The sequence below is a fragment of the Lytechinus pictus genome, chromosome 17 (genome assembly GCF_037042905.1).
Source record: "Lytechinus pictus isolate F3 Inbred chromosome 17, Lp3.0, whole genome shotgun sequence".
Taxonomy (NCBI): domain Eukaryota; kingdom Metazoa; phylum Echinodermata; class Echinoidea; order Temnopleuroida; family Toxopneustidae; genus Lytechinus; species Lytechinus pictus.
Genome location: NC_087261.1, coordinates 9,972,745 through 9,992,377, shown reverse-complemented (window position 1 = coordinate 9,992,377; position 19,633 = coordinate 9,972,745). Strand labels below are relative to the sequence as shown.

General features: G+C 36.4%; 1 protein-coding gene across 2 annotated transcripts in view; it reads right to left on the bottom strand.

Annotated features, from left to right (window-relative positions):
* Positions 1-7,994: 7,994 nt before the first annotated feature.
* LOC129280343 (lethal(3)malignant brain tumor-like protein 4) overlaps positions 7,995-19,633 on the bottom strand; it is a 28,337-nt gene continuing 16,698 nt past the window's right edge. For both annotated transcript variants that reach the window (XM_054916375.2, XM_064112169.1), the window contains exons 12-20: positions 18,681-18,766; positions 18,240-18,350; positions 17,012-17,151; positions 16,105-16,179; positions 13,749-13,877; positions 12,916-13,119; positions 12,147-12,196; positions 10,998-11,227; positions 7,995-10,592 (exon numbers count right to left, since the gene is read on the bottom strand). In XM_054916375.2, coding sequence (XP_054772350.2) covers positions 10,464-10,592; positions 10,998-11,227; positions 12,147-12,196; positions 12,916-13,119; positions 13,749-13,877; positions 16,105-16,179; positions 17,012-17,151; positions 18,240-18,350; positions 18,681-18,766 — 1,154 coding nt within the window. In that variant the 3' untranslated portion in view covers positions 7,995-10,463. The remainder of the gene's footprint in view (positions 10,593-10,997; positions 11,228-12,146; positions 12,197-12,915; positions 13,120-13,748; positions 13,878-16,104; positions 16,180-17,011; positions 17,152-18,239; positions 18,351-18,680; positions 18,767-19,633) is intronic.

Sequence of the window (19,633 nt, the reverse complement as noted above, 5' to 3'; positions counted from 1 at the left end):
GGTTCTAGGGGGAGCTTTGGGGACTGAAGCCCCCCCCCCCCCCCATTAATAAAAATCGCTCAAGCTCCCCCTTCCAAAAAAAAATCGACCCCCCCCCCTATATGACCAAAATAACCTCCCTACTTCACCCAACACGACCTTTGACCTTGGTCATGTGACCTAAAACTCACACAGGTTTTTTAGTGATAGTTGATTGCTCTTCTGTCTAAGTTACATGAACTAGATCGATAAACTTTCTAAATTATGATGACATTTAAGAAAATTAACCTTGCATGGTTAAGATTTCGATGTGATTCCCCAATATGGTCTAAGTTCATTGACCCTAAATGACCTTTGACCTAGGTCATATTACCTGAAACTCATTCAGGATGTTTAGTAATACTTGATTACCCATTAATATGTCCAAGTTTTATGAACTTGATCCATACACTTTCTAAATTATGATGACATTTAAGAAAATTAACCTAGGTAAGATGTCAATGTTGACGACGCCGCCGTTGTCGTCGCCGCCTCCGTCGGAAAAGCGGCGCCTATAGTATCGCGCTGCTTTGCAGGCGAGACAAAGTGAAACAAGATCGTCTGTGGTCATGGGGGAAAATCTTTCCTTGAAGGTAGGGGGGACACAATTGAGTTTTCCGTTTTTATGTTCTACAGAATTACTAACTATATATATACATTTATATATAAACACGATGAAATAACGAAGTATGTCCCCCGTCACGGAAAGAAAATAATAATCAAAATAAATTAAGAATAGTCAAAGAATGCTCAAATATTGGAGCATTCTTTGACTATTCTTCATTTAGTTTGATTATTATATATATATATATATATATATATATATATATATATATATATATATATATATATATATATATATATATAATGAGATGAGGCGAGGCCAACTCAACAGATGACGCAGGACACCATTATTTGCTTTATCTTTCGTCTTTTAATTGAGACTTCGTCAGAAGCGTCTGAAAAATATAAGGAGATACAACATCCAAGTTTGTTTTGCACATCAATGAATTATCACCAAGTTGAATATATTCCATAATGACAAATTAATGAATGAACAGATAAATAAATTAATGAATAATAAATAATTAATTCAATTAAAATAATAATGATATAAATGAAGAAGACATATCTGTAATTACAGACTATTGTGATAGTCAAGTATGACCGTATCCTATCTCGTTCTTTAGGAAAGTGGCAAAAATTGCAAAATGAAACATTGGTTGCTAGGTGGTGAAAGCGCAAAGCGCATATAATTTATGTCACAATGAATATGAATATTCATGATATTAGATATCGTAAGCTGGAGGATGATGACGAAAACATTGTTTCTTACAAGCATAGTAATTAAATCTCTATGAAACGATATAAATTTTGAAATCAAATTGAGTAAAGATTATAAATATAATTGTTGATAATTCGCGTAATGACCAAAAGTCTCACTTCTCAAGCTTGGGTCATCTAGAAAGCACCTAACAAATACATAACAATAAGTATTTAAAAAATCATTTAATCATTTAATTAGTGACACTGATGTAACAAATGTGACACACGATTGAGGTTAATTAGAAAATATCTATTCTTCTATATTGATGCCGTTTGGTACAAGGGTCTTAAGTTTCAGAATCCAATATGACTCTCGTTTGAGTATGATTGATTCATGTTGTTTACTGATAAGTTCTATTCCTACAATTTGAATATCATCTGTGGAATGATTATCAGAACTGCCCACTTCAGTTCTGATAATCATTAGCAGTAAACTGCCATGCATGCAGGGGATGCGGGTTCTCCAGAAATGCAATGAAGGGAGAGTAATTAAAAGCTATATTATACGAAAGCTAAAGCAAATAATGGTGTCCTGCGTCATCTGTTGAGTTGGCCTCGCCTCATCTCATTATGTTTAATATTCAAAACTCAACAGCGATCGGTAGAAGTAAACTTATCATCACACTATACATATATATATATATATAAACATATTTCGAAGAGGGGAAGTATTCCTAACTAAAGATGAAAGGCCTCAATACATAATGTGAGCGCAAAGCGTAAGCCCAAATATGTTGATTTTTCATAAATTGTGGCCTGGAAATTGAACATTCTGAACAATTTTTGTGATCATGAACTAGATTCGAACCTACCCAAGCCATTAATGCGAGCGCGAAGCGCGAGAACCTAAAAAATTGACATTCTTAGCACTTTATAATTAACGGAATATGAATCTAAACAATGAATGCGAGCGCGAAGCACGAGCTGAGTGAAGTTTTTGATTTTCCAACCTAAAACTGGACATTCATAGGACTTTAAAAAGAATATGAACAGGATATGAATCTTAACAATTAATGCGAGCGTGAAGCGCGAGCTGAAAGTTTTTGATTTTCCAACCTAAAATTTGGACATTCTTAGCATTAAATAATGAACGGAATAGGAATCTAGACAATGAATGCGAGAGCAAAGCACGAGCTGAAAGTTTTTTTTCCAACCTAAAAAAAATTAGCCCGCGCTTGCGTTCGCATTGCTTATTAGATTAGATTCGAGCGCCAACCTAAAAACTGGACATTCATAGCTTAAAAATAATATGAACAGGATAGGAATCTAATCAATTAATGCGAGCGCGAAGCGCGAGCTGAAAGTTTTTTTATTTTCCAACCTAAATACTAGACATTCTTAGTACTTAAAAAAAAAGTATGAACAGGATAGGAATCTAAACAATTAATGCGGGCGCGAAGCGAGAGCTGAAAGTTTTGTCTTTTCCAACCTAAAACTGGATAATCGTAACACTTTTTCAAATCATGAACAGGATAGGAATTTACTAAACAATATTAGATTCGAGCGCGAAGTGTGTGCTGAAGATATGTCCTTTCCGGCCTAAAAATTTGTATTATTAGCATATTTTAAAATCAAGGACAGGGTAGCTATCTAACTAAATTTCAATTAATGTGAGCGCAAAGCGTATCCTGATTTTTTTATTTTCCGACCCAAAAAGTCATCTTCTTTTCACATTATAGCAATAAACAGGATAGTATCTGACTCAACCATATTACTGATGCGAGCGCGAAGCACGAAATGATTTTTTATATTCAGATCTGAAAGCTGGATCTTTCAAGCACTTTTGAAATAAAGAAGAAGCAGTTTATCTCAATAAGCAATGAGAGCGCAAAGCGGGAGCTAATTTTTTTTAAGATTTAAACCTACAAATTATGAAAAAGATGGATATCTTCCTAAATAAATGATTTTATTTTATATATTTCGATCCAAAAAGTGAATAAAAAATTAAGCACGTTTTTAAATAAAGAGATGGCTGTGTATTAAACGAGCGATTTTTTTTATTTTTGTACTATGACCTGAAAGTTTTCTGTTTTTTCCAATTATTCCCCTCCCCTTCCATCATTTAATTTTCTTCCTCGTCCTATCTTTCTTCTAATTTTTCTCCTCACCTTCCTATTTTGCGCCACCAATAAGGGGCGGGCCGCCGCTTCGCCTCCATGATCTACCTACGATGACCCCTCCAACGGCAGGAATTTTGTGTAAAAATGGAATATAAAAGTCTCGTTGATAAAGTATTTAAAAACAAATTTTGGGGGATTGAACATAGTTGAAATTCACTGCGAAGGGTTAATCATAACTCATGAAAACTATTCTTGTTTACTGAGTACGCGAACAATGAAAATATTCTTATATTCCAAGTAAATTTGGAATAAAGGGAAAATGAATTGGTTTAACAAAGGTATGTTTTTACGGGGTATGGAACATTCTCGTCTACCATCTATGCACTAAATTCACTGATTAGTATTCAGAGGCGATTTTCTTTTGTCGTCATTTTTATTAGTTATGAAATTGACAATAGCCATCGATGTCATCAATGTCATCACTCTTTGGCTGGCATATAGGGCTAGATGCGAGTTCGATAATAATCGGGCCGGTATGCCTTTTCTTTTCCTATCCAAGTTCTTAACAAAAACTATCTGTTTCATATATATTTCGAAATTCGAGGATACATGTGTATAATTTCGATTTTGAATTATGTATTATTTTCCATAGACCACAAATAGTAGGGGGGACATTTGATATCATGTCCCCCCCCTTTCCAAAATGGTAGGGGGGATGCGTCCCCCTGCCCCCCCCCCCCCCTGGGATTTCCGCCCATGTCTGTGGTTAGGGAACAACCGAATTCTGAATTTATATATCATTTGAATTTGGAATGCATTTAGATTTGAACTTCATTTTGTAGATTTTTTTTAATTTTTTTTTTTTTTTTGGGGGGGCTTTTCAAATTTCTCGGGAACAATTTGACCTCTTTTTTTTTTTTTGCTTTTCAAATTTACATCAGCACCCCCACTAAAAATCGTTCCAAGGGCCCTGCTTGAAGCCCCTGCAAAATGATAAATTACATTTGTCCGAAGAAAATGATAATTTTGCATGTATATTCAGCTGAACAAGGGCCGAACCCGGGGGCGGAAATCTTTCCCCAAAGGTAGGGGGACCAGGGGCTGGAAAATCTGACAATTGAAAATAAAAAAAGGATGTCACCCCAAATGTCAGGTAATTTCGACCAAAAGAAATTTGTCAAGCAAAAAGGAAAAAGAAAGAAAGAAAATTTATCACCCAAAATGTAAGATCATTTCCACCAAAATAAATTTGACAAGCCAAAAAAAAGTTATCACCCCAAATGTAAGGTCATGTCGACCAAAATAAATTTAACAAGCAAACAAAAATGTGATCACCAAAAAAGTAAGGTCATCTCGTCCAAAATACATGTTTCAATTCGATTTTGAGTGATGTATTTCTTTCCATCATAAAAGACAAAAAATAGTAGGGGGACATTTGATTTTGTGTCTCCCTTACTATTTTGGGTAGGGGGGCGCGTCCCCCTGGGATTTCCGCCCATGCAGCTGAACAACTACAAGGGAATATGAAACTACAGCTGTCTCATTATCATATCGATATGCCTAGTACATAAAGATGAATGACACACCAGCCCATTATTACTCCAAACTGACTATTAAACATAAAACATTACTGAAACCTGATGATAATCATCTGAACGCAATTGTCTCGTTTAACAAGTTCTACACATGAATGAATTGAATTTTGGCACATTATCACATTAAAGAACAATACCCGATCCAAGATAGCTGTCTCACTATCACGATTATGCCTATTTGGACTATTATTGATACCTTATAAAAATTTATGTTCATAGAATTTATGGGTGATACTTACAATTCAGAAAGTAATTATCAATTCACTAAATTAATTAATTTCATCCGTATAATCAAGCCCATCGGCCTACACTTTTTTGTGGGGCGGGGGTTAATAGTTCACTTTGTAAAAAAAGTAAATAAAAAGTTCTCGACAAAAACGATCGACCATGGAGTAATAAACGTGGGTCGCGCCTTTTGCCTCCTTGCATATCTAACACGCAAAGGTGTAATATCAAGTACAAAATCTGTCCACATTTTCATAGTTTTGGGTTTATCTTTTACCAGGGACCCCCCCCCCCCCTCGCCGCCCGCCCAGAGTTATGGACGATAGTCCCCAATTAACCAAATTCATCAACATCACCGCAGATTCATCTTCACATCACCACGATCATCCACAAACTGATCACCATCGACATCAATATCATCACAACCCTCATCCTCCTCCTCACCGTCATTCGGATCATCAACCCATCAAAATCATCACCATCATCACCACCATCTCAACAACCACCACCACAATCATCATCACAAGTAACCATCCTTGTCATCACCACCACCATAATCGCCATCACCACACTTAGAATCATCCTCAACATCACCAACATTATCATGACCATCATCATCATCACCACCACCACCAGCACCATCACTATTGCTATCATCATCATGACCATCATGTCCATTGTCATCACTATCATCATCCAAATGTTATCATAATCATCATCATACACATCACCATTACTATCATCATCCTCATCACCACCAACATCAGGACTATCATGATCATCATCAGTGGCGGACCGTGACCCGGAGGAGACAAAGCATTGGAGGGGCACAGCATTGTTCACAAACAATACAGTGCCCCTCCTATCATTGTCTCCTCCGGGTCACGGTCCGCTACTGATCATCATGATCATCATGATCATCATCATAAACACCATCATGATCATCATCATCACCACCACCAGCACATCACTATTGCTATCATCATCATCACCATCATCAGTCCATTGTCATCATTAGCATCCTCATCACCAACATCAGGACTATCATGATCATCATCATCATCACCACCACCATCACTATTGCTATCATCATCATCACCATCATCAGTCCATTGTCATCATTATCATCATCCCAATGTTATCATCATCATACACATCACTACTATCATCATTATCATCCTCATCACCACCAACATCAGGACTATCATTATCATCATGATGATGATGATCATCATCATCATAACCACCATCATCATCATCATCATCATCACCAACATCACCATCATCATCATCACCATCCTCATCATCACCATCATCACCACCATCATCACCACCATCACCACCACTACCACCACCACGGCCACCACCACACTATCATCATCATCATCATCATTATCTTCATGACAACAATCATTTGCACAATTAAAAATATATGATAAATTTTGATATTTATTACAGGCTCAGTCAAATTATTTTCATGAATATCATGACAGCAAGAAAATGTTCTTGTATAAAATAAAACAATGTTTCAAATTATGATACAACAAGTACATTAGCAGTTGCTTTTTAATACATATTCATACATGTATATTGAATTTGGAGATTGTGCATCCAGATTCCAGAGGAACAACATTTGTGATTTATAAGATTGCTAATCATAAACAGCAATAAATGACGGTGTTACCAATTTAGTAAGCCTATAGTCAATTTACAGATTTGATATTACTTTCACTTTCACATTCAGAATGCAAATTGATTAAAATTTGCATTTATAATAATTAAAACAAAATGAATAATGGGTGTGCAGATTATTAGACGAATCTGGCAAACACGTACTTTAGGGTTCTGAATTTAATAAGCTAAGTCAACCCCCCCCCTCAAAAAAAAAAGGGAATGAAAATAATATTAATAATAGAAATAATAATAATGATAATAATAAAAATGATTATAATAATGATAATAATAATAATAAATGAATAATCAAAATAATAAAAAATAAATATAATAAATAATTTTACAAACTATAAAAAAGGGAAAATAAATAACAATAAACAAATGAATTAAATGAAATAAATATCTTTAAAAATCCTATGATCATTGCAACGAATGGTGAGTTTTAGAAAAGATTTCACAACTTCTAGCCAATTTCTCCCTCCAAAAATGATCTACAGAAAACCACCAGAGAAGTTGATATTAACATAAGAGAAAAAAGTTCAGATCCTCCAGAATGCTGTTTCTTTTTAATGAAATTGTTTTAAGTAGAGTAACTTGTTTGAAGTGTTTGTGCAATTATTGACAAAGTTCAGTGTAGAAACAAATTGACCACAGAATAGTTGATTGCAAGTTAGGTGTAGGTGTAGGAGGGAAATCGCTTCTCCTAGCTTCAAAACCTATTCTCAGTTCATAAAATTTATCACGATCACGTTATTGACACCTCAACCTAGTGAAATTCATCCGTGTACCAGCTGCATTTTAAGTTTGGTGCTATGTTGACATTAAAATTGACCTAACACCAACACCAAACTTGAAATCCCCCAATGAAACTGTAATCATGTTTCATTTGTGTGGGTACTTTTAATGGCATGGGGGTTACGTCAATGGCATAGGGGCCCGAAGTAGATATAAAATTGCAATACTTTTCATATTGCTACACAATTGTGTATAATGCTAGTGTATTTATGTAACATGCTTTATACATCCATCAATATTGTGAGCATGCTGTAAAAATATCAATTTTATACCAAATTAAAAATGTGACAATTTCCTTTTTGGAGGTTTCCTGAATCTAGTGATGCACAAGTCATCAAAAGTAATCAATAAAGCTACATAATGTACTGGTGTAATGGACTGGTGATCCTTTCTTGTGTTAAATGATATATCCCTATGTAGCTGACTTAGCATCTGAGAACATGTTCCAGTCTTGAATGAAGACATTTGTAACTTTACAAACATCTTAATGACCATACATCAGCTTTGAGGGCATTACAATGCACTCTATTCATTTGATTACACATTGGCAAGAAATGTACTTTGGTTCGACCAATAAAGTAAACAAAAATCAAGATTTCATAGAAATCAAATACATTTTTTCTTCCCTGCAACTGTGTACAATGAAAATACAAATACACATGATGTGTAACCACAATGTCAAATGGTACAACTGATTCATGTTGACTACTGCATTCTTAAAATCAATGGGCTTTGCACAGGAATCAACAATAATGCAGTTACATTGGGCAATAACTTAATATTACTTTACGTAAAAAGAGTTCCAGGAATTGTTTCATTATACTTCCACGAAATATTACAAGTACAGGTTCAGTTACAAAGAATAAAGTTCTTTTTCTTTATAGAGTTGCATGAAGTTGACACTCGGCAGCATTTATATAAGTTACAAGCATTAAAAAATATTGTCTCTTTCAATCTTGAACAGATGGAAATGAAAGTTCAATCTTGTGTTGATCTGGAGATATACACATCTCTCCAATATTTGAAGGAAATTTGGAATTCTTCAGTTTGAACCTCAAACCTTGCAGAATAATTCCTTTCAGCAGCATCAAAGCCATCCCGGGATGAAAACATTCTGTGTATCAGTGCGAGGTATTATAGTGAAGTAAATTGAAATGTACTTGAAGTTGAAGTTTGGCCTTTATCCATGTTAGTTACATGTACTGCCATATCCTGGACAACGGCCACTGTTAATTCACAAAGCACATATCGACTCATTGACGATTCCTCATCAATGGCGCTTCTCAAAATTGCACATATTAAAAAAAATTGTTTCACTCTATTGTCAAGTGACCTTTAACCTTCAAGAAATGGTCTTCTGATACCCCATTCTTCTATTTTACTGCATATTTTTAAATATATCAGCATTTATAAGAGTTCCCAAAATGAAAGCTGAATCTCAACACTGGTATCATCTTGCATAATATGTAATAAAAACGTTACATTCAGCCGAATTCTTCATGGTAAAAACAATTCGAATCCCCTCTCTTCCCTTTCACAATCCGTTTGAATAAATTAGATGGTAATTCATCAAGTATGTAATGATACAACAAGTTTCTCAAACTGAAACTATTCCAAATGAGAAGTCTCTTGAATGCGATTTGTTAACAACATGATGACATTTCACCAACCTTGTAATACTCTGATCAGGTTCACAGACTGAAAATTGCAACTCATCAGACTGAATTGTTAACTCTGATCCCTTTGGTATTGTTCCTATCCAGGATGGGTGTGGACCTATTGATCTCACCATCTTCACACTATTGATCAAGCTGGAGAACTATACTGGTGGGTGTTCGCAGCTGCTCTCACTTGCAATCAAAGGTTCGTGTTTTCTATTCTATTTCTATCATTGCAGCATCATCCTTTGGCAAGACATCCATCCGCTCTTTGCCACTCTCCACCCAGGTTTTCATTGGATAGCCAGATAGCCGGAGACAATTTTAATACATTATGCTAACAAAAATTGAGCTTGGTAACACCTGCTGGATTATGCCCCAGGGAGCGGAGGAAGTTTTCAAACTACTCTATGCCAATTTCCATCGAAAAAGGGTACTTCATTCTAGTAGGATGTAAAACCTAATGCAGTATGCTCGGCAATTAAGCTTGGTAGGTCTTGCTGGAATACTCCCCAAGGAGTGGAGAAAGATTTTTCAATCTACCATACGCCAATCTCCATCGAAAAGGATACTTCATTCTAGTAGGATGTAAAAACCAATGTAGTATGCTCGGCAATTAAGCTTGGTAGGTCTTGCTGGAATACTCCCCAGGGAGTGGAGAAAGTAAATAACCTCTCGTGGGCAAGCCAGAATCCAATGACCAGGGCCGTACCAGATGAAAGTGGTGTGTTAACTTATTATTTTTGACCGGTGTTGCCACACTAACCCAGCTTTTGCTATACTAATCGAGCTTATCGCAACTCACAAACCTCAAATCTAGATAACAAGATTTCCCATGGCAGTCACGAAGTGGTTGTTTGAGTGTTCTTCCAAATCTTCTTACGTCCTCAAGAAAAAAAGGTGCATCTCTCAATGTTCTTTGTCACCATGAGTTGTGTTTAGTGCCGACATCTTCACAGCATATGAGGTACTGGTGCTATCAACCAGTTAACCTCGCACTCGCTTTGCACTGTCTATAAACCCTACGAGGGTCACATTGATTTTACACAGCAGTCTGTGTTCACTTACTCGGCGAGGGGTGGCTTATTCCAGGGTAAGCTCAGGACCATATTTCAGCTTTCTTCTGAGTTTTTTAGGATAAGGATTGCATTGTAGATCTTGAGAGCCGGCCCCAGCTTGATGCTCATGATCTTGACGATATCGCTTTGGGTAAGCAGGAGGAACGCTTCACCATCAATTTGCTGCAATGAAGATTTTATAAAAGGAGGATCAACGTAATATGTTTGATAAATGTAAATCACAATAATAATCCATTATGTATATTTCAAATGTTCTTTTACCTTTACACCGATGAATCTACACGAACATACAGCTACAATTTTTTATGAAAATTAGTCAGACAGCTTGTGAGCTATCTTGTTTGTATGTTTTTTTTCCAATTTATTCCATGTAGTAGCATTAAACTTGTAAACTCATGAACCCTTAATATCTCATGAGGTTACAGCCACCCCCCCTCCCTTCCTCCCTTCCCGCACTCCATTTCTAACTAAACATGTTTCAAAATACTTCTTGCTAGAATAAGCGACAATAACACATCCAAAACTATCACAAATCTCTCTTTAAAAAAAGACTAATGCCAAACTAACCTCATCAGCAAACTTGGATGCGTGCTCCTGGCAGCCGGGCAGCTTCCGGACAAAGCTGGCTACTTCATCCATGGTCCACCTAGCAACGGTAGCTGCCGAGAGGTTGGCCACGCCCGGTAACAGCTTGGAATGTTGCTCCCAGCAGAGGGGAAGATCTTTGGCAGGATGGGGTGACATGGCCGACATGAAGACCGACTGATGGAGCTGAGATTGCAGGTTGGATTGTGCATCTGAAAAGCCAGTACAAAAAATAAAAATAACCGTTTATTTCAAATGCCGCTACAGTCGGGATGGAGAACTATCTTGTCTGTGGGATAAGAGGATGCAATATCTTTTGGTTTCTCCCCTCCTACCTGCGCCATGCACTGCCAATGATGTGGAATCTTTCAACCCAAAGCCAGATCTTGTACCCTTCACTGGACAGGACATGTGTAGCAATCCAAGAAGAAGAATTTCAAGTTGCTAGTTACTGTCATCGTTTTCACTGTCCCAACACACCTAAATCATTTTTTGTTTATAAAAGATTAGTTTGGGGGGCATACTGATCTGGAATATTGAATATCTATAATCTCACAAAATTTGTATAAGCGCTTTGCATGTAATTATTATTACCCCGGTCATTGGATCATGACATGCCCACATACAATGTACCAGTATGCATTTTCTCCAAACGCATTTAATGCAAATTTGTTTCTTTGTCTAGTGGGACGGTTCGGGAAAATTGTGACTTTATTTTGTTTTTTGAGGCAAAATAGCCTTCTGACTTGTACTCTGAAGTCCAGTTAAAATTAGGCAGTGGTCTAGATCTGAGCAAAAGTCACAGGATGTTGAAAATTCCAAAACAATGTTTATTTTGTAAATTTCTTGAGTAACTTGCTCATGCTTCACTTGTGAAGTAAATCTGTTGTTTATTATTTTTAAACAGTCAAGGATGATGGGAGTACCAGATGTGCTGATAAATTGAACCATTAGGCTGAGTGTCAAAGATTTTTATCACATTTGGCTTTTCATAATTAATGGGACATTGGCTCATTTATGCTGAAAATTCCATTTCTGCTTCAAGGAAAAATTGACTGCAGTATCGATTATGATTTTTATAATTTCTATAATAGTGAGATAAGTGATTCAAAAGAATTCACTTGGTCTCACCTTGCCCCTCTGGCTTGTTCTGCTTGCCTGGATCAACGGTGCCTTTATGCCTAAATGAAAAAGGATGGAAAAGATTCACTATAAAACTAGAGGCAATGGAAGGTTCCATGTGCATAGTAGTATATCAAGCAGAATATTCACATCATCATTACTATCACTATCATCACCATCACTATCATCACTATCATCACTATCATCACCATCAACATCATCATCATCATCACCATCATCATCACCATCACCATCATCACTATCATCATCATCATCACCATCATCATCACCATCACCATCATCACTATCATCATCATCACTATCATCATCATCATCATCATCACAATCATCACCATCATCACTATCATAACCATCACCATCATCATCATAATCATCATCACCATCATCACCATCATAACCATCATCATCACCACCACCACCATCATCACCATCACCATCATCATCATCATCACCATCACCATCACCATCGCCATCATCATCATCATCATCACCATCATCATCACCATCACCATCATCATCACTATCATCATCATCACTATCATCATCATAACCATCATCATCATAACCATCACCATCATCATCATAACCATCATCATAATCATCATCTTCATCATCATCATCAACACCATCACCATCATCATCATTATCCTCATCATCATCATCATTATCCTCATCATCATTGTCATCATCATCATCATCACCATCACCACCTTCAACAGCATTATAACCATTATCATCATCATGAATGTCATCCTACCTTTTTCTCCCTCTACCAAGCCCCATTCCTTTGCCAGCCACCGCAGGGCGCCCCTTCTGATTATGCTTATGGAGAGTCACCAATTGTTTGGTAGGAACCATCTTATTCTGGTTCTTCTCTGCCAAAGGGCATCCGGACAGCTTATGATGACCAGTGTACTTGCCCGTCACATGACCACTGCCATCACAACCGGGGGTTGGACACCTATTACCAAGAAGAGAATTTTAAAAAGGCAAGATTTAAATTTTGCATGTTTATCATGAAATATATTTACAATAAATTTAGGTTTTGATGTGTGAGTGCAATTGATATTTTACAGACGTGGATCAATCAGATATGATTATTTACGTCTGTGGCCGACCTTTAACGTCACCATCCGAAAGATGACGACGGCATAACCACAAACCTTTGCATCAATTCGTAACTTCCACAATGTAGCTTGGATTACAGGTGCACACCACATCACATAGCCGGTCATGGGATTGGATTATAATAATATATTCTACTTCTCTATAGCTCTTTAATACATCAGTACGAGGTTGAATCATACCGTATAATGTCCCACTTCTAAATAACACTTATCACATTGGAACATCTCTAAGCACTACAAAAACACATATCCAAGTAACTCCCTAACAGTGGTTTGAAATCCTTCATCATAATCAGAGGCAGATCCAGGATTTTCCAAGGGGGGGGGGGGGTGGGTCTGTTCACAAAAATCTGACAACCCCCCCCCCCCCCCCCACTATTAAAAACTAAACAACAATATTGTTGGATTTTGGAATAACCGAAATGATTACTTAATTCCTAAGATAATCACCGCCTGGACTTACTTTGGTTCTGGTATAATTGGTGATGAGGGGGACTTTGTTACCCCTCCTACGCCCCTCTCCAGAGCCAGCCTGTCATGTAGCGTATTCTCTTTGGTCATATTCATCTGAGAGTAAGGGCAGCCAAAAGCACTGAAAGGCAAAGGCAAAAACAATAATAACAGATGAGTTTTAAATGTCTCAATACCATATGATTGCTGTTTATTCTTATTTTATTTTGTTACGTCCCAGATTTGTTTATTGTGTTTTTATACTCTTCCAGTTCTCAAACATAATTTATTTAATTTTCTGGTACCTTATTCAAATTACAGTGAATTTACTTGCACAGATGCTCGTAATCTATTTTTATCTCCAGCTTTCAACTTCTTGTGCAGTCAATTGGTTATTTCCTTTAAAACATATTCACTCTCTTTTCAAGATTTATGATTTAATTGTCAACTTCGATTATTGAGATAAGTACGGTTTCATGTTCTCTCAAGTATTACACAACCCACATTATCAATCATGTCTATATTTATTTTCTCTGCTTTAAATTTAATAGTTGTTTATCTGTGTACTTCCTTTTAATGTTCTATCAATTATTACTATTACAGACCATTTCTGGGTAAATGTAGCTTGGTCGGGAAGGGAGACCCTCGGGTCACAGTTATCAAGTTAGCTTTTCCCATACCCAGGCAGCTAAGCTTACATGTACCCATCAACGGCTCTGCTCTTATTCATATTTTGTTGAAATTTTATTGTATACTATATTTGCCGAATTGATAATAAATAAATAAAATAAATACAAGTTGGGGCCTGTTTCACAACGACGTAAAACTATTGGAAGTTTGGCATTATGACAACTACCAGTACTATGGTAAGAGGGCTCATTAGCCAATCACAATCAATGTTTCCATAGTACAGTAGTTACAACAATAAAATGTCGCAATAATTGTAAGTCAGTAGCATACGCAGGTTTTTTAAAAGGGGGGGTTCAAGCTGAATGAAATGTTGACAACCAAAAAAAAAGTCTTCAAAAAAATCTTAGGGGGGGGGGTGGGGCATCAAACAAATTTTAGGGGGGTGAACCCCTGTAACCACCCCTGCGTACGCCACTGTTGTAAGTCTTTATCAAATGAGCCCAGGTTTGATTTCAATGTATTAAAATTAATTCAACAATTAAATACTTTTACAAAAGCATTTACAATTTAAAGATAAACACAAAGTAAAAAGACAAAGAGGTACTGCCCCACACAACAGTGAGAAATCAATGTTTTACAAAGGGGTACCTACTTGTCTATAAAGAACATGTTCACATAATGAGTAAGAAGGAAAACTTGCAAAACAACGTAAAATCATGAAATGAACAAATTTTACACCAGATAAGGAGTTTCACAAACTTATTCCATTGACTATATCTCTGTCAATATACAATGCTAAACTGCCAGATTTGTCAGCCATAAAGTGTTTTACCAACCAGAGGATAAACCATTTTGCAATAATAAAATGATAACCAATATACGTCTTCCTTCTTTCATTTCACTGTTCTCTTTTTTTTGTATAATTACTTTTACAAGTTTCCTGAAGAGTGAGTGCACATGATGATTGCATATTAGATAAAGCATTATCAGAGCCACCAAACTTCATAAGAAGTAGTAATTCAGAAGCTCAAAATTCATATTTCTTAGATAAATGTAGTGATTTCATATGCGCAGTGCAGTAATATAAATTTCTTTGAAGATGTATCAGAACAGCGCCCAATGTGCAGAGATGCCAACCCTACAAGATGATTGTCAGGAACAATTACACAGGGTGCTACATAACTTTTTAAAGCACTTGCCCAGTTGGGCAAGTAACATTTCAAAATAATTGAAAAATATACTTCAAGAAAACCCTGCACATGCCATGAAAAACTGCGCAGCGATGAAAACAAAGAGACACGATCCTGTGTGATATGATGAACACTATCACCTGTCTTTGGATGGGTTTGCCACTGTGCAATGTATTTAACTATGTGTGTATCGAATGTGCACATACCCATTCAGGCTTAAAAGTATAATAACGAAGGTCAAAAGCGTAATGGCAAAATTTGACATGAAAATCATAATAATTATGATTGTTTTTCTTAATAGTTGGCAGCTCTGCATTATCACTTAAAAAAAAAAAATAAATGTATTAACTCAAGCTACCCACCCCATTAAAAACAGAAGAAAAAAAAAATGAAACACAAGAACCTATCAAAAACACATTAGATAATGATAGTACAGGTGCAATGTTTACAAGAAATAACTTCTTCACATCACTGAGAGCATTTTGTAGCCAATTTAACCATGTATAGAATGTATGTAGGGAAATCTTGTATGGAAATGAGATGGCCTACCTATGATGACCTGTGTACTTTGCCCCTTTGATGTGGCCAACTCCATTACAACCAGGGGTAGGACAGCCTGATTGCCTGTGAGGGATAAGTGGTAATACAAAAATCATTAAAATATCTGTCAGTAAAACAATGGACCGTTCATGACCGCTGTTATATTCTCTTCTAGGTCAACTGAACCAAAGTCATCTGTTCAAACATTTTGAGGAAAATTGAGGCTCAACGCTGGGTCATTCTAATTTGTATTTTTGTTAGTAAAAGATTGAAAAAGAAAAGGATGGTGCTGGCATGGTGGTGGCAACTGCTGTTGACATGTTGCAATGGTAGAATCACATATTTATCAGTTACTTAGCAATTGACAGTTCATAATCTATGTGAACATTCTTTTCCAAGTTCAACTGAACCAAAGTCAACTATTTGAACATCTGAGGAAAATTGGGACTGCTGTATTTAGTTGTTGTTTCTCTTAATCAAAACAATTTTGAGACAGAAAAGGATGTTGGTGGTGGTTCGTATTTAACCTGACTGATAAGAAAGCATGAATGCTTATACAACCAGAGAACTGACAACTCCAGGTCCTCTCCGAGGGACCTGGCAAGGAGAATAAATGCCTAATGCCAAAGAGCACTAATTAACTGACATGGATTCAAATCTTGGGTTATTGTCTTGTGAGACTACTGCTCTACCAACTAAGATATTCAAGCAAAAGAGAAATAAATTATATTGCTTGTCTGTTAAATTCAGCATATTAATAATTTTCTGTTAAAAAAAAAAAATCAGCCTTGCATGTTGTTTTTTTCAATTCAAACCATGAGATGGGATATTCGACACATTATTTGATATCATTTTTCCAACAAAATCAGCCTCATATTGTTGTTTTTAAAGTCAAAGAATACGATGGAATTCTTACCCAGTGTTATCAGGAATTTGTAGATGGATGGGCGGTACCAGGGCGTGGCCTGACTTGGAACACCAACCAATCGGATGGATTTCTGTGCTATCATCGTCAACCCAGAAATCATAGACTGTGTCCCAGCCATCAAAATGAACCTAGGAGAAGAAGATAAGGCAAAAAGAAATGTTTAAACCGTAACAGAGCAAAAAATAAGATTTGGCAAGTTGTTGAAACTTCTACTACATCATTCCTTATTTCTATTAAAAAAAGATCAGGGGTCTGGGCCCCGTCTTAAAAAGAGTTGCGATTGATCTGATCAATCACAACTATGGACGGCCCGCAACGTCAATATCTATTATTCATGTTTGATCAAAATATTTTCCAACTATGATGCATATTCATGCATTCATTGTTTTCTTGAAATTCACTGTGCTTCTCTTTGTTTACAAAGGACATTGTGCACATTTCCTGTAGAAAAAATTATGACACTGATGGATTTCCATAGTTTCGATTGATTGGATCAATCGTAACTCTTTGTAAGACGGGGCCCAGATCTGTGGATTCCCCCAATTCCATGGGTGTGTATGTTAGCATGTCTCCCAGACATGCTGAAACAGTGATTAAAGGACAAGTCCACCCCCAAAAAAGTTGATTTGAACAAATAGAGAAAAATCCAAGAAGCATAACACTGAAAATTTCTTAAAAATTGGATGTAAAATAGGAAAGTTATGACATTTTACAGCTTTGTTAAATTTCACAAAACAGTTATATGCACATCCTGGTTAGTATGCAAATGAGCGGACTGATGACGTCACTCACTCACTATTTCTTTTGTACTCTATTATATGAAATATGAAATATCTTAATTTTCTCCTCATTGGCAGGTGAAATAAGTTTTCTTCCTCCATGAACACGGGGAATTACAATTGTTCTAACATTTTATGGTTCAGCAAAACTGGTCCTTATTGTCAAATCTGTAAAAATGGGATTATTCTATAATTCAAACAATGAAAAAAAAACAAAAGAAATAGTGAGTAAGGAACATCATCGACTCTCTCATTTGCGTGTTGCCAAGTTGTGCATATAACTGTTTTGTGAAAAATAAGCGAAACTTTAAAATGTCATAACTTTCTTATTTTACAGCCGATTTTGATGAAATTTTCAACGTTATTCTTGTTTGATTTTTCTCTATTGATACAAATCAACATTTTTCTGGGATGGACTTGTCCCTTTAAATATTTACCAGCATCCTGTAATCCTCTACTTCTGCTACAGTGGCTGCTCGGATGAGTGATGGGTTCCTCTTGTCAACGCATTCTAATTTCATACCAACTTGAAAGGGGATTGGTGGGCGCTACAATAAGAGGGAGATGCAATCAGAAGACATCATCATGATCATCACAAAAAATAACATCACCATTATCACCATCATCATCATCATCATCACCACCACCATCATTACCACCACTACCATTATCATTACCACATCACCATCACTGCCAATAATGCCACCACCTGTGACCACCACCACCACCACCATCATCATCATCATCAAAACCACAATCATCATCTTCATCATCACCATTATCATCACTACAAGCATCATCATCATCATCATTATGATCATCATTAGCGTCATCGTCATCATAACCATGATCATCACCACCACCATATTATAACTCACTGGTTTGAATGCTCTTGTAGGTACAGCTACTGACTTTGACTTGGCAAGATAATCAGACCAGGTGAAATGTTCTAGATCAGGATAGTCTGGAAATAAAAATAAAACAATAATCAAGATTTTTAAAATGAAATACATCAGAATTTTAATTCTACTAAACTCAGTTTAAAACACTAGGTACAGTAGAGAGCGAAGTTTGCTTAGTCGGTTAAGCGTCTGCCTGTCGAACCAAAGATCATGGGTTCGAATCCACCCGGGAGGGTGACTGAAGCCAGCGTAGTGTGTAAACGCCTCTCCCATGTTCCATAGTTGTAGGTTATGTTATAGTAAAGAACACTCCATCCCTCAGATAGGAAGTTAAATGGAGGCCCCCGTGTAGAGGAGAGTCACCACCTTTGCACCTTAAGAACCCACTGCACTATTTTGTAGAAGTGTAGGGTGAAACCCCAGTGTAGTGGTCCACCTGCACTACCCCAATCAGTTATATCGGTAGGAGAGACCTGCTGGTCATAGTTATTCAGTTCGCGTTGCACCTCCCAGGCACAGGTGACACCAAACAAATAATAATAATAACAATAATAATAATAATAGTAATAGTACATTGTATATGATTATACAAACAAACCGAACATAAATAAATAAATGTAATTTTTTATCTTAAATCTTTTCAATCAAAATCTTATGCTTGAATGTACACATTGATTAAATAAATTAACAAACATAATGAACAGAGATATTTTTTTTCAATCACAATAATCATTTTTGTATTTCATACTTCATTTAGTTTATATAAATCATTTATTGATTTTTTAATAATTAATAGTTTTTGGGGCAAACAGGGTAGATTCTCAAAATGTCTAAATGACGATTCTATTCAGAGTCTAATAAACGAGATTCAGCCTGAAGGCTACACTGTTAAGAGCATCAGTCAACACTCTATTACCCAAGACAAGTAT